General features: G+C 36.0%; 2 protein-coding genes across 3 annotated transcripts in view; one reads left to right on the top strand and one right to left on the bottom strand.

The window, feature by feature from the left end:
• Positions 1-4,291: 4,291 nt before the first annotated feature.
• LOC105448480 (anaphase-promoting complex subunit 15-like) lies at positions 4,292-7,825 on the bottom strand. The gene is made up of 3 exons (XM_011687065.1): positions 7,591-7,825; positions 7,454-7,513; positions 4,292-4,708 (listed from the first exon to the last, which is right to left on the bottom strand). The coding sequence occupies exons 1-3, from the start codon at positions 7,714-7,716 to the stop codon at positions 4,484-4,486; spliced, it is 411 nt and encodes a 136-aa protein (XP_011685367.1). The 5' UTR covers positions 7,717-7,825; the 3' UTR covers positions 4,292-4,483.
• A 2,003-nt stretch (positions 7,826-9,828) lies between these two features.
• The window catches only part of LOC105448477 (high affinity copper uptake protein 1), a 12,499-nt gene continuing 7,338 nt past the window's right edge, over positions 9,829-14,989 (top strand). Inside the window, exon 1 of one of the 2 annotated variants that reach the window (XM_011687061.1) lies at positions 9,829-10,058. The gene's annotated coding sequence lies outside the window, so the exon portion shown is untranslated. The remainder of the gene's footprint in view (positions 10,059-14,989) is intronic. The other variant, XM_011687060.1, reaches the window with a different exon arrangement.

Here is a 14,989-nt window from a genome sequence, read left to right as displayed (position 1 = left end):
TATATTAATATTGATATTAATATAATTATAATTATAATTCTACAAATAAACACATAGTTGGCACCAAAAATGACTATACACTACACACAGTCGGGAAAAAGTTATATTAAATTTAATACATTTCACACGTGCCAAACGGTCCACCAAAATTTTTACGTTCATTTAACACAAGCTGAATACCATAGATAGTAACATAAACATTATGTAATAATTAATATAAAAAATATAACACTTTGACACAATTTATATGTGGAAACGTGTTTCTTCAGTAAAATTAACTTATAATATGTTACATTAACGTGCGTACATTCGTTTATTTGTTTATTCATCTTTTTTATTTATCTTAAAATTTATGTTTTAAAACTACATTATATTTGTTATTTATTTTTTCATAAATTGTATTATTTGTATTATTTTTAACACTAAGAAATGTTAAATATTAATTTAACACAAGATATTCAAATAACATAATCACATTATGTTATAAATGTAACAAACATATAAATGAATCGTTTTTAATATAAATACAAAATGTTTTCTACTTTGTAATTAAATTTTGATGATCGCAACCATTTTTTTCTCAGTATTTTTCAAAGAAATTGGAAGGAAAAAAGGGCGCTTAAAAAATTCGCTCGAAAGCACGCCGTAATCTACCGACAAATTGCCCGAGAATCACGAGACTGGTCGGATAATTCTACGTGGACGATTCCGTCTGCCTAAACGCCAAGATTTATGCGTCTAATATGACCGGTATTAATTCATAAATCCAGACAGTATTACCATCCGCGTGAAACTCGTGATTCATAAATCTCGGGATTTATGCGCGCGTTCTGAACGCTTAGACACTTTGTGCGTGCGTAACTGTCTTTGGAAACGTAATATCGTTTCAGGCAAATTACAGAATTCTAACCCTGAGCGTAGCTAGAAAGAATTCGTGGTTCTCTGTCTTCTCGTCGAGAACATAAATTTACTTTAGAACAGCGAAAGATATTTCAATACGCGCAAATATTATAGCAACATTTCTTCGACTCTAAAAGCGACTAATAGATTAGATTCAGAGCGGATAATAGATTTTTAGCAATTAAATTTTCGAGTTTCCAAATTACATAATAATAAAATAAATTATCAAAAGCAAATTAAGAAATTCTTTTTGCTCTTAAAAAATTATGTTGTTTCTCCGAAAGAGATTAAACATAAATTTATTTTAAAATCTTATGAGAATTCAGATTCATCTTATACATAATATAATTGTTTTATATATAATAAATAATGACAGATTTTAACGTATACTATTTTTATATAAATTCAGATTTTAATTACTCGTATATAAATTAGATTGAAACAGAAAAAAATCTGTCTCATTATCTTACAAATTCGCAGATTTTTAGATTTCAAAATCTTTCTATTTATAATATTATGTATATTGTAAATATTTAAAAAGATTTTTTTTTAATTATTCCGTTATCTTATCACGGACATTCGAATAGTTCTCGAAATAATTGAAAATGTTCTGAGAGATCGTAAGTGGGAAGATAAATGAGATTAAAAGATAATGTACGTGGAAAGATAATTCGACGGAAACGAAAAGCTACGATAATCTTCCATCACGTTTTAAAAAACTTGCAATTATCCTAGCCAAATTCCAAGAAAAAAAAACAATCGCTGCTACTATCGAAGATATGATATAAATCAAAATACCATAATATAATCTCATAATATGTCGACGGAACAATTTAAACTAGCGCAACCTTTTTTAAACTGAGGACCATTTTTAGAAATAGCTAAAATCTTGCGAACCGCATAAATTTTATCTCATCAATAAGAAAATTTAAAAAAATTAATATATAAAAATGAAATATTTTACAAACATGTCATTTATATTTACGAAATAAGCTATATTTTCAAATATAAATTCTTAAGAAAAATATATGTCAAAGCGTAAAAATATGAACATTTATTACATATATGTTAGTATGATGTTTGACATAACTGCTCAATGAAGTTACTTGTGTATAATATATTTAAAAAAATAAATAAAAGAACAAAACTGGAGATTATTTTCATAATGACCAAGACTTGCATTGACCAAGACTGCATGATGTTACTATTTTAATAATTTGCACAAAGTGGAAAATATGATTTTATATTTTCGGTTATGAATCGGCAGACCGCAAAAAATTCACGGGCGGGCCGCGAGTTGCGGCATCACTAATTTAAACTGTACTAAAAATCAGTCGCAAAATATTGCTGGAAATAAGATCGACTAACAAGAATACAAGAAACTTTTGATAAAGATTTATTTATAAAAATTCAGAACACAGTATTTTAAGACACACTCGTAGTAGGTTATTAGTAGTGCGCAAGTGTTGAAGATGTACGTCCAATCGAATATATCAGAGTAAACTGTTTCTAATATCTTAAGTAATTTAATTTTATTGACGCGTATTAATCATTCCCCTCTATACCGAAGATTTCCTTCATTATTTAAGTCATTTAAGACAATGCGAGGCGTAGTAATAAGTAATAATAAACAGGTCAATTAAGCGAAGCAATCAACTTTGATTGCGCTGTGTTTAGGATACATAGAAATGCGTATCGGAGCGATGCGATCACGCTGAATTATCTGAATTACCAGCGCGAGACCTGATTGCGCGTCGGCACGAGGCACGCCGAACATAGTAGATCGATATCGCGCAGCTCGCACGATTTAATATGCAAACGAATGACGTGCGTTTGATCCGCGCGCCGCCGGCGATCGCGCGACACCACACAAAATTCCTATTCGGCGAGCGGCCGATTTTTGCATTTTTCACCTCGCAAGAATCCACAGTGATGATCTGCCGTCCGATCTCCGGGGAGGAGAAGGAGGAGGAGGAGAACGTTGTTGCTAGAGGAGGAGGAGGTGGTGGTGATGGCGGTGGAGGAGGAGGCACACGGGTTCGCTTTTGCCTGAGCGTACCCGTTCGTTCACCCTAGCGGGGGCACCAACCTGGCTTTACTTCAGTTATACGCCGGGAGAGCTGGCGCGTTGTGTATATGTATATATATATATATATATATATATATGTGTGTGTGTGTGTGTGTGTTAGTATTATATAAAAAAGCGTGCACATATAGCACATATATATGAAATTAGATGTATATAAAAGTATATACGTAAGACGCGTGTATGGATGTTGTCTGGATATTCGCATCAGAAAAGACCAGAATTTAAAAAAAAAAAAAAATGCGGAAAAGACCGTGAAAAATTAAGTAACAAAAGCGTCCGCGTGATTTCTTATCCCGAATAGTAATCATTGTATACCGTAAGCATTTGAAGTTTGGTTAAAAACATAAGATACACTCGGACAAGACAGATCCATCATCCGCTTTTTCGCGTCGCTGATACTATGACTGTGCTTTTTCTCTAGCGTGAATGAGGAGGGTAATTAACATCGTTGTACGACTGTTTAACCATTGCTTAGGCGTAGCTAAATCCTGTGTGTTGAAAGAAGAAGAAGAAGACCGCTGCCGGGATTGAAAAGTCACGGACGCTTTGTCGTTACTCAAATTTTTTTCCCCACTCAATCGCTGCAACGCGCCTTTGAGCACATATTTCGGGACACCTTGTATAAAGGCATATAATACATTCTCGCGTGTACTTACACCTAGTATAGGTAGGTACACGAGGAGCGTACCGAGAGTGTCCCGGTCGAGCACGACGCGATTCCACGGCCCTTCGCGAAAGAGGGAGAAAGAGAGCGCGAGCGCGAGGCAGTACCAACTTCGCCGGCCCGTTCCACGGAGAAGTGAAGAAGAGAGCGAGAGAGACGGGGACCGCGTGAAGGCACGGGAAGAGGACGGGCGCTTTTGTTCGACCGCTCCGGACGCTCCGTCCGCTTCGCGAGTCGCTCTTCTCTTCGGAAGAGGCTCTCGACGCTAGGAATGAAGACATTACTGTCCGCGAGTAATACTCCGTCCGACTGTTTCTTAGCGTTGGAAGAGCGGAGGCTCTTCGGGTCCGCGAAGAGACGTCTTGCGACGCCCCGCGCGCCGTCGAATTCGCTGATCGTGCAATTTCCACCGTCACGGTGGAATTTGCACCGCTTAGAGTCGACGTCGGCTTACAGCCGTCGCCAGTCGGGTTCTTGACCTAAGCCTAAGCGCGAGCGAGAGAGCGGCGAAATTTCGATTTCGGAATGCGGACTGCTCGCCCGAGCGACGAGAATCGCGGATAAAAAGTTGAATTTGGGGAAAGCGACGGCTTTGTTGTTGTCAAAAAAAAAAAAGGAAGAAAGAGAAGGAGAGAAAGTTAGGAATAGAGAACGAATAGACTTGTATTCATTCGCACGTTGATACCATCGATATATATATATAAATATATATAGAATTCCAATAAAATGGACATTTAAATAATCGCATTAAAATTATATTTTACTTAACTAGATAATTATACGAGACTCGCGCGATCACAGGTATATACATTCGAATCGACACGCAGAGATTAAGAATAACGAGTCAAATTCGATGCATTGACCATCCGAATGGATACGGGAGCGGTCACCGTGTCCGTCGGACTGGATCTCTGCGGATGATGGGAATAACTGACTTCCATGTCGATCTCGTCGAGCTCCTCCTCCTCTTCCTCGTGGGTGTCCGACTCGTCTTCCTCTTCGCCCTCTCCCTCCTCCTCCTCCTCCTCCTCTTCCTCTCCCTCCGAGCCTCTGAACTAGATTTTTCATGCGCGCGAGAGAAAGTTGATATTAATATTGTACATTGGGTGTCATTAATCCGTTTCAGTTCCGGTTTAGGCATTTCCGGATGTCGAACGTGTCAAATCCAGATATTCGTGACATTCGTGAAACGTTAAGCTGTGCCTAACAGTTTAACATTTCAAGTGTATAATACGACAGATTGAATAATGATTGAGGCTAAAAAATATAATAAGTAATAACTTATATACAATATTAACCAATAAAAAATGTTACATAATATATTGATGAATAGAAATATGAAATTTTTAAACACATTATTAGCGCAGGAATAAAATGCGTTCTAAATGCGTTCGATCGAGAAATGTATCAATAATTGGAAGGTATTAATGACACTAAGTATTACTTCGGCAATTATTATAATTTTGTTGCCATACGTCGATATTTAAAAACTCTTAGAATCGGTCTCATCATCTTCGATTAATTTAATCGATTAATTGAATTGAGCCATTGGATTTAACCAATCGCAAGCTGAATTGACTAGAATTAATCACAGCTGACACTTAATCGACCAATTAAATTAATCTTAGATAATGAGACTGGCTCTTAATTATTATGCAGTAAATTATGTGCGCGGCATTTTGGGTTTGCCAGAAACAATACCGATGACAGTGTTCGAGTTCCGACTGATGGTAAAGAAAGCACAACATCATAGTAACTACGTTAAGTCGAATGATGGCGCAATTTGTCAGGATACGATTTTTCTATTTAAATATACTTCATCTTTTTATCTATTTTATCTATTTAATCTTTTACGTATTCTTGAACTTCGAAATATTGTATAAAAATTATTTCTATATAAGATTTTTTAAAAATCTGTGTTAAAAATCTGAACTCTGAAGAAACTATTTCTACAAGATTACATCTCCAGAATTTGCAAAATAGTTTAAAATTTTGATTATTATTCATAGAGAAAAAATTTAGGAATTAATTCGCATTTTATACATTTATTACAGTTGCAGTATTTTGATTTTTTTCTCTGCAGTTTATTTATTAGACAAATGATACTACTACTGTATTAAAAAAATATTAAAATTAAATAGAAAAAGAGCAAGTCTTATCACTTTTGCTACATATATAAATTTATCTTCTACTTAAGGCTCCTGTACTTATCACTATTATCTCAGATTGTAGTGTTAAAAGCAAGAAAATAAAAATTCTAGCAAAATACAGCATGAAGCAACAACTTCGTCTACCTAGAATATCTTCGCTATTTTTAGAGATATAAAAATATTTATTTACGAAAGTTGTATATTGTTTATAATTTTTTGTAGCAAGGTGGACAAAAAATTATTATTGATGGACAAATGCGTACAAATTGTGGACAATCGAATACCGTATATAATTAAAAAAAAATGCACTTAGGGATTCTTACATTAAAACTTTTCTTTCTTTTTTTAAATTTTTTCCAAGAGTGGACAAAAAATTATTATTATTGGACAAATTGTGAGCAATCTAATGTCAAAATTTGTATTTGGGGGTGCCAACTTCACACACCAAAGTTGTATAGTACCAACCAAGAGGGCTATAATATATTTAGTTAGTAATAATTTGTCTATGCATTAATAAGTGAACGCGCTTAAAATTAATAATTTATAAGATATGTTTTACGATTTATGTTGAGATGTGTATATTAAAATAAAGTATATATCTCGCAAAATACTAATTTTTCTACCTTTTATGCGCAGAATAACTATAGGAATCATATTTATTATATATTACGTCAACAAATATTTTATTTTAAAAAATAGAGATGACCTTCAAATTTCTGAAATTATAGAAAAATTATTACTAATGTATTATGGACCTCTTGATACGGCTTTCATATAAATTAATATTTTCATATTTCTAAAAATAGAGCACAGTATTCTAGGTGAATGAAGTTATTGCTCCACGCTCTATATTCAAATAAAAATATTGTTTTCGATAAAATAACACTTACATTTGATAAAACCGATTTGTAAAATATTACAAATACTAAAAACTCTCTTTTTAGTTAATTAATAAATAACCATATACCTTGAAATGAATTAGGCATAAAAACGAAATAAGTTATTCACAGTTGACAATTATTACAAGTTAATAATATATAGAAATAAATATGAATTAATTCCTTCTCGAAATAAAAAGAGAGTTATCAATATACATATTTTATAAGTATAATCTCTATTGATTGCAAATTATTTTGTTTGAAAAATATTTAAATATATTTTTTAAGAATTTTTATAGAGTACATTTTTTCGCTTCTCTAATGTCACAATCTGAAATAGTAGTGAGTGAACAGGAGCTCATGCTAACGTTTGACGCTCATTTTTAACAAGAAGACGGATCACATGATCAAAATTGACGTTTGATATTCGTCAATTTTGATCACGTAATCTGTTTTGACGCTAAAAATATCTGTCGAGCGCCGGGCCGAAATGGTGCCTTAAAAATTAAGCGACTTTTATAAAACATACACTTTAAATCGACAATCCACTCCAACTTTACAATCGACTCTGACTGACTGATCAAAACGTAGCATTACTTGTAAACGGCAAAAACGTATACAGTATATATAAATGTAGAGAGAAAGTACACGAGTCGAATCTTTGATAGCAAACATCGAGAAGAAATTAAGGTGCGCCAATAACAGTTCCAAGCCGTGAAAATACAAATGCGCGACGAATACAGATCAATTAGGTTAGGTTAGGTTAACTTACATCGCTCACCGTCTTCCCGATTGGAATGTGCTCGTAGCCCTGCACCCGCACGTGATCCCTCTGGAATAAACGTAGAGAGATGTAGGACGACGCGTTACGGACGACGTGCGTCCGTTCAAAACTGTCCGCGCACTTACCCAGGCCTGGTGCTCCGCCTCGAGAGCGGCGACCTCGCTCTCGTCGTCGCACGGTCTGTCGGCGTTGAACCACAGCGGATCGGTCGAGCGCGGTCGCAGGTCGGGCCACAGCGGCCTGATCGACATCGCGAAGTCGAGAGATGCGAGGACGAGAGAGAACCGCGATGGAAAGTCTCTCAGTAAAACACCGTGTTCACTGTAATTCCACTCCCATGTCTCTTGACTGACCGATCCCGACTGTGTTGTGGATTTCGAACGTGTAAACAACAGACCACGCATGCGCGAGCTGGCCGCGCACTTGCGGCAGCCCGCCGCCCGGCCAGGCCAGGCGTTATACACGTTCCAGCTGTATTTTGTGTACTTTCTGCGCTTTTTTCAAAATTACCAAATCAAATTGGCGAGCCGATTTTCTATATCTGCCATCCCGTTCGAATATTCGTAAAATCAAATACAAATTGATGTACAAAATCGAAACAAGACGATCGATTATCGATGCATTGTAGCAAGAAAATATAAGGCGAAATGTGTCAAGATGATTTCGAGCGGTATACCGGGCACGCGAAAACGAATAATCAAAAATCATGCTATTAATATTTGTATGTACATATCTACAATCGTATAATCTCGAACACGATATTCAATGCAACATAACAAACATCCGACGTATTTGTCAAAATTATACGCTTGCGAAAATTTTTTATACACCTTTGGATGAAAAATTAAATAACATAATCGCGAAATGATACATATATATATATATATATATATACATTTGGTGCATTCTGAATTAATTTATTATAGCTGCGATTCTCGAATTCTATCGAGGAACATAAATTATTGCAATTCTGAAACTATTAAAACAGTCGGGATGACTTATAATTAACCGCAGCGTTAATAAAAAATGAAAGTTAATAAAGACTTCATTTAAGGATTGTATTCATTATCAGCAGTATCAGCACTTGCATAATTAACATTCTGCCTTTGTTTTATGTCTAATGATAAAGATGAAATAACTTAATAACATCGCGTTTATAATAGCACGCTCACCGAACATAAAACCGAAGAATTAATTGTAATACTTTTATACATGAAATGCATAATATGTTCTAGCATGCATGTTCAAAAGAAATATAAGGCGGGATTCTTAGTTGCTAATTTTCTAATTCACTATTAGAAGCTGCTATGGCACGTTAGTGGTTATCATAGTATAACCAGTAAGATCCACTTTGTGTCGGCTGCACCTTTCATCTCCTCGTTGAGATCACGTGATCGGCTATGTTAACATTTAAAAAATCCAGGATCAAATAGAGCGGAAGTAATGCCTCATAATTAATAAAACGGATAAGTAATAATACGGATTCGATATGGTGAAACCAATAAATTCAATGTAGGCAGAGTCGAATAAAACATTTTTAGTAACAATTATTCATAGGAGTGATCATTTAATATAAATATTTATACTAAAGAAAAAGGAACTTCTGATGTCAAATGGCTTATAAATTGTCTGCATAAATGTATATAAGTGTCTTACATTTCATTGAATCCAACCCAAAACAAAAGTTGCACGGAGATACCTGCGCGAACACGCATTTTTTCGCGGAATGGACCTATACTGGTCATACCATACTGTGATGGCTAGTAAAAAAAAAGTATTGTGTAAATCAGGCCCTCAATAATGTATATTTTGAAATAAGGAAAAAATTACAAAAGTGAGCAAATTCACTAGAATATTTTTAATTTCATTGGCCAATATAGATGGACTTTTAAAGATCTTTAAAGATACACAATCGACCCCAGGCTTTAGTCCTGAAATACAATAGGTGTAGTAAGCCTTAAGCCTTAAGAAATTGACCAATCATAAAAGATTATTCCCTTCACATTCGACTATGATTAGTTCATTTCTTAAAGCTTAAGGCTTCCTATTGTGTTTTGGGACTTACAGTCAATTCCTACAGGTCATACTTAAAATATTTTTTGCTTTATTATATAAAATAATCTATTTATTTATTATATCTATTATATCTATTTATTATATTCATTATATAATTGATATATTTATTATGTATATAATATAAATATTTATACATACGCTATACGTATGTATATACATACATATATCATCGAAATACGCTCAAACGAAAGATCTTTGCCGCGCGGCCGCAAACGGACTGCCATCGCGCGGCCGGCGCGCGTCTCACGTGTGTCACGTGTCCGTACGGCTGTTATTCGTGAATCGAAAGCGACTCTCGGTTCGTGCGTAGCTCCGCGGCGGCGTGGCGAACGGTGGCAGGCTTCACGGTGTGAAAGTCGCACAGTTCGCTAATGGATTCGCGAGTGATTGCTTGATTGCGTTCGGATACGAACGAAGAGTGAAGTCGCGTTCCCAAGGGTCAGCCTCATTCCACTATCGTCGCTCAACCTAATTTAGCTAGTTGATCGTCGCACAGCTTGACATAACCTCCACGAAGGTAAGCGACTCTCCGAAGATCCAGATGTAGGATATCCGCCGATAAACTCCGCTAATATTTCACTTCGTATTTCCTACCTTCTCAGAAGTCAAGAATAAAGTTTACCGAGATTCTTCGTTTCTCCTCGTCTATTCATAATAATAATAATAATTGCAAGGATCTTTCGCAATCTGTACCGCGCGAGATCCTGAGTCTCTCTCTCTTTCTCTCTCGCGTGCCATTTTTATCTCGTCAAATGACAATTTCGGCGCTGATCGATTGGCAGGGAGAGTAATGAACCGTCAACCGTCTCCACTTGGCCGCGCTCTTATCTCCCCTGGCCGACGCACGCCTAACAATATGAGAATATATCTCTGCCTCTTCTCTTCAGCGGAACAAGGCTGCTATCGCGATTTTGGCGTGACCTCCACACTCCGGCGAACAAAGCTTCAGAATATACAGCTTTCACCATCCGAACAACTTTCATCCTCTCGAGGAAACCCACGACGGACGTCAAAAAAGTTCGCGTTCCGATGAAAGCGTCCTCCGTATATCCTCAAATCACGATCCTAAGGGTTCTCGCGTGTACCTAGATTACCTGGAACGTCCTCTATTAATCTATGACTCTAAACCGAACACTCTCTCATATCCGCAACGCGGCTAGAGAGGCGCGGTTTAGAAAGGAGGAGTAGCGGAGTAATCTCCACGAATTACTCAATCGCAGCGGTCGGCCGTGAAACAGGTTTTCTCGTTGCGGATGTATCATTATGATCATCATCGCATCGCTCATCCCCGAGTTCTTTCCCGTCGTTGCGTTTTCCTCGTTAAAGTCTCGCCTCGCGCGCGACTCAACATATGTTACAACGCCCGCCAGAGACAGCCGCCGATAAAAGAAGCGAATGTAACGGGCGCGTTCGCTCTGATTTTTCACCGTTTTACGGCGTATCTTTCGTTATTTCGCGTTAAATCGTGCGCGAGCGAAGGAGAGAACGCTCTCCCTTTCGCTCCGGCAGCCACGGCGCGACGCGGCGGTGAAAGCGGACACCTGTCGCGCCGGGCGACGCGCGCGCGACGATAATCGCGCGTGTAATCGTCGTGGAATCGCGACGGATATTTATTTTATCGCGCCTCTCTGCCCCCACGGGCGGCACGCTAATTGATCGTGATTCACCGTCATTGATCCAATTGCAGCCAATATATTGTCAACCCTCGGTCCAGAATTTAGGTACATTATCTGACGATAGCGGCACGACGAGGCGTAGCGCGAGGTTCGATTCGGAACGGACATATGCTGCGAGTTTTATTCGAATTTGCGAGCACCTATTACATCACGATATTGCGTAATTAATCGCACCGGCTTCTTTTCCCCGAGATCACGGGGTTTTTCGTGAAATTGCCTAACCCGTCTCATTGTCAGTCTCGCGCAATCTTCGAGCAACATTAAGAACATCGTGTTTTTCGCAAAGTCGAGTAACGCCTGTTTTATCTTTTCTTTGAAACGAGAATTTACGATCAGATCTCAAGTTTCTATTGTAAGAGAAAAACTATTTTCTAGCAACGAGGTAGCTGCAGAAAACACAAATTTTCAAACATTTGTGCCCTCAGTTAGTAGTTTGAAGACGCGCGTCCGCTTTTACAGATTTCCAATTTCCGTATTATTTCATTCCGTGCTGTTTGATTTCTGTATATCGTTAAAAAAATGGGATTGGCAAAGCGCTAGGTTTCAAATATTATTTAGGTGGAGGTAAGACGCACCGCATAAAATAATACTCGGCAGTTGCGAAACCGCGTATGTTGAGAATTGAGTTCTTAGTAGAATGGATGCTATTAAAGGAACACGCGCAGAAATGTTCGCTGTAATGAGACCTGATATAGCTTTACATGCATGCCTGCACGATACCATGCGCAATTTAATGTAACGAAACTTCTCAGCAACAGAATTCTTGTATAGTATATGTCGAGTTCTCCGCACTTCCTTTCACCCGTAAGGTGACTGATCTTTAACTGACTTATACTTCCTTTTAAGATATTCAGTGACTTTTGTGTATTAAACGTTTAGAAGCGAAATGCCTTTCACGAATTGAAGAGAATTGAATTTCAAAAACGTAAACTATTAATATACAGTAAAAACCATTTTGTATTTGTATTAAAACCGGTCTTGTCAACATTTCTGTGTTTTTAACATTATGAATTTTTAACATGTCGGGTGTTAATTTAACATAATGTGATTATGTTATTTAAATATTTTGTGTTAAATTGATATTGCAGTATGTCTTAGTGTCAAAATAACACAATTTATGGAAAGTGAACAAATAATATAAAAGTATAATGTATTTTAAAACGTAAATTCAATTGTAAGATAAATGAATAATATGTACACGTTTAACATTTTATAAATGTTAATTTTACTGAAGAAATACACGTCCACAATTTGCTTACAAATTGTGTCAGTATTGCATATTTTGTATTATATTTTTTATATAATATTTGATTACTTTCTAACATTACATTCATCTTGTGTTAAATTAACACAAAAATTTGGGTGGACCATTTGTTAAAGACACAAATTTTCCAACTGCACATTATAGAAATATTCCTCATCTAATTTCTAATATACCTTATCTTTATTAATTTTGAATTAGCTTTAACTCTGAATTTCATTTACAGAGATATGTAAAAGTAAAGGAAAAGTCCACATCTAGATTAACCAAGGAAGATGGGGGGATCAATTTATTTTTAAAAAGACTTCGTTTATTGCAACGAGATTCTATCGCACGTCAATGCGACGTAGTAACTTCCGGTACTTTCATATTACTTTCACGTTTGGACTCACGAGAATTTATCCGTTCATTAACTCGAACATTATACTCCCACCATGCGAACTATTTGCGCTAACTGATCGATAATAATCAGAATTCTTGCCCTACTTCCGGCGATATTATAACGCCCATTTTCCTTCAGGATCTTCTGGTATTTCGATATAAGAGATTCCTGTAGCACGGTAGTTTAGACTTTTTCTGCCGACTGACAGTCGACTAACAGTCGACTTCGTGCTGTGTGGGTTGTCAATTGCTTTATTGATGTCATTTTTGTCATAAAATCTGTATATATTCTTGTGCAAGACTTTATCTCAAGTGGTTTTCTAATTAATAAAGTATAAGGATAATAGATAAAGATTCAAAGATTTTGAGATTTTTTTCTCTTAATTATACAGATTTTAGCCAGAAGTTTACTATAGTAACGGAAATTGTTCTTTCTTTCGTTTTTGTCTTTGAGATTTTGTAATTGATTTTAACGAAAATATTGGAGGAAGTCATCTGCCGCAAGAGAGCTTTCAATTTCAAATATTAAATATCCTTATAATCTACTCTGAAATTATGAATCCATCAGAAGAGTACGTTTTAGTATACGAAATTAAATGAAAGTGTTTATTACAGTTGTTCGGAAATTTTATTTCACATTAAAGCAAGATTTAGAATTGAGATTGCAAATTCTATTAATTTTCTTTTGAAATAGAATTTCACAACTTGTTTTTACTTCTGAAGTTAATTTTCAAAAAGATTTTTATCTCCTGTCATGGATATAACTTGAAAACACTATTATTTCCTCGATTTTATTAAAAATGTTTAAGGTTAATCGATTCTAAATTGGTCTAAATATCTGTACGAAAAGTTATCTATGAAATATGATATTTGTGCACAGCTGAATGCTGTAGTTGATTATCGCCTCAAGGTAAGATTATCGACTCAATGTCGATTTATTCGCAAACGGGGAAAATCATGTTTAAATTCAGAGAATCCAAAGAATGTACATTTTCGAAATTATATGTAAATCTAAAGCACGTATACCTATTCTAATTGCTCACACTTTGTTCGTAAATATATTTTTATCGAAACACGAAAGCTTTTTCTTCCTGCTACTTCTTCCCGACTATCAGAACATCCTGTTTTTTTTTTCTTTTTTTCAAGCGTTTCTCTTGATCGTAGGTTTTAATCGCGGTTTCTGCGGCTGTGCCATCGTCGTGATAATAATGAGTCGTCTTCATCAACCGGAACATTCTGTTTCTGGCTTGGTATAACTAGTTACTTCGCTTATTTTTTAATTTAACGGTTTTCATTACAAGCCGTTTAGCGGAATGTCCTACGAGAGTTGAGAATTTAATCCCAACTACTCGGAAAACCATTAAATCGGCATATATACTGTTACGATATACAATTTCGAGATAGCCGCGATGCTATCTGTGGACGAGATAGCCGGTGGAAAAATTAATGATAATGACAACGAGCACTCGTACACGCACTAACGGTAGCAGTTCGAGTCGTCATTCGTTCCGTCGTCATTTTGTTGAAAAATTGGAACAATAGTGCTTGGCGGGCGAGCCGGTAACGTGTCAGCGAATGCGCATTTAAACGCGTTTACTCGTAATGTATCTTTATCTGCTGCTTACGTGTTTTTTCCTCCACAAACACGACACAAAACGGAAAAGATACAAAACAAATGTGGTCAGTTTGGCGAGTGTTATTCTTCATACGAAGAATAGCTCGATCTTGTCCCTACGCACCTATGCAAAAGAGACGCTTAAGGGGTTACACCATCTTGACCGCCTAAAAATTAAGGTAACTTTGGAAATTTTTTTTAGGAAAACAATAAAAGTAATAAAAAATTTGTTTTAAGGTTTTAATAATACAAATCTTTAGAAGTAAAAATATTTTTTTCATTTATTTTTTTAATAAAATGACGACGCTGAAGCCATTTTATTAAACGTCGTTTTGTAGCCACTGTCAAATCGGCGTTGCGGGGATCTGCCATTTGATTGAACTTGGAGCAAAAAACCAAAATTTTTTAAAAACTATATAATATGTACTAAAGAAATACATACGGATATTTTGAAATATAGATTTTTATAAAAATTGCGAACATTTGAAAAAAAAGTGTTATTTTCGGCTAAAAAA

This window comes from Wasmannia auropunctata, unplaced genomic scaffold (genome assembly GCF_000956235.1).
Source record: "Wasmannia auropunctata unplaced genomic scaffold, wasmannia.A_1.0 LD336085.1, whole genome shotgun sequence".
In the NCBI taxonomy this organism is placed as follows: domain Eukaryota; kingdom Metazoa; phylum Arthropoda; class Insecta; order Hymenoptera; family Formicidae; genus Wasmannia; species Wasmannia auropunctata.
The sequence above is the reverse complement of the archived record's forward strand: the minus strand, read 5'-3'. Positions and strand labels throughout refer to the sequence as shown.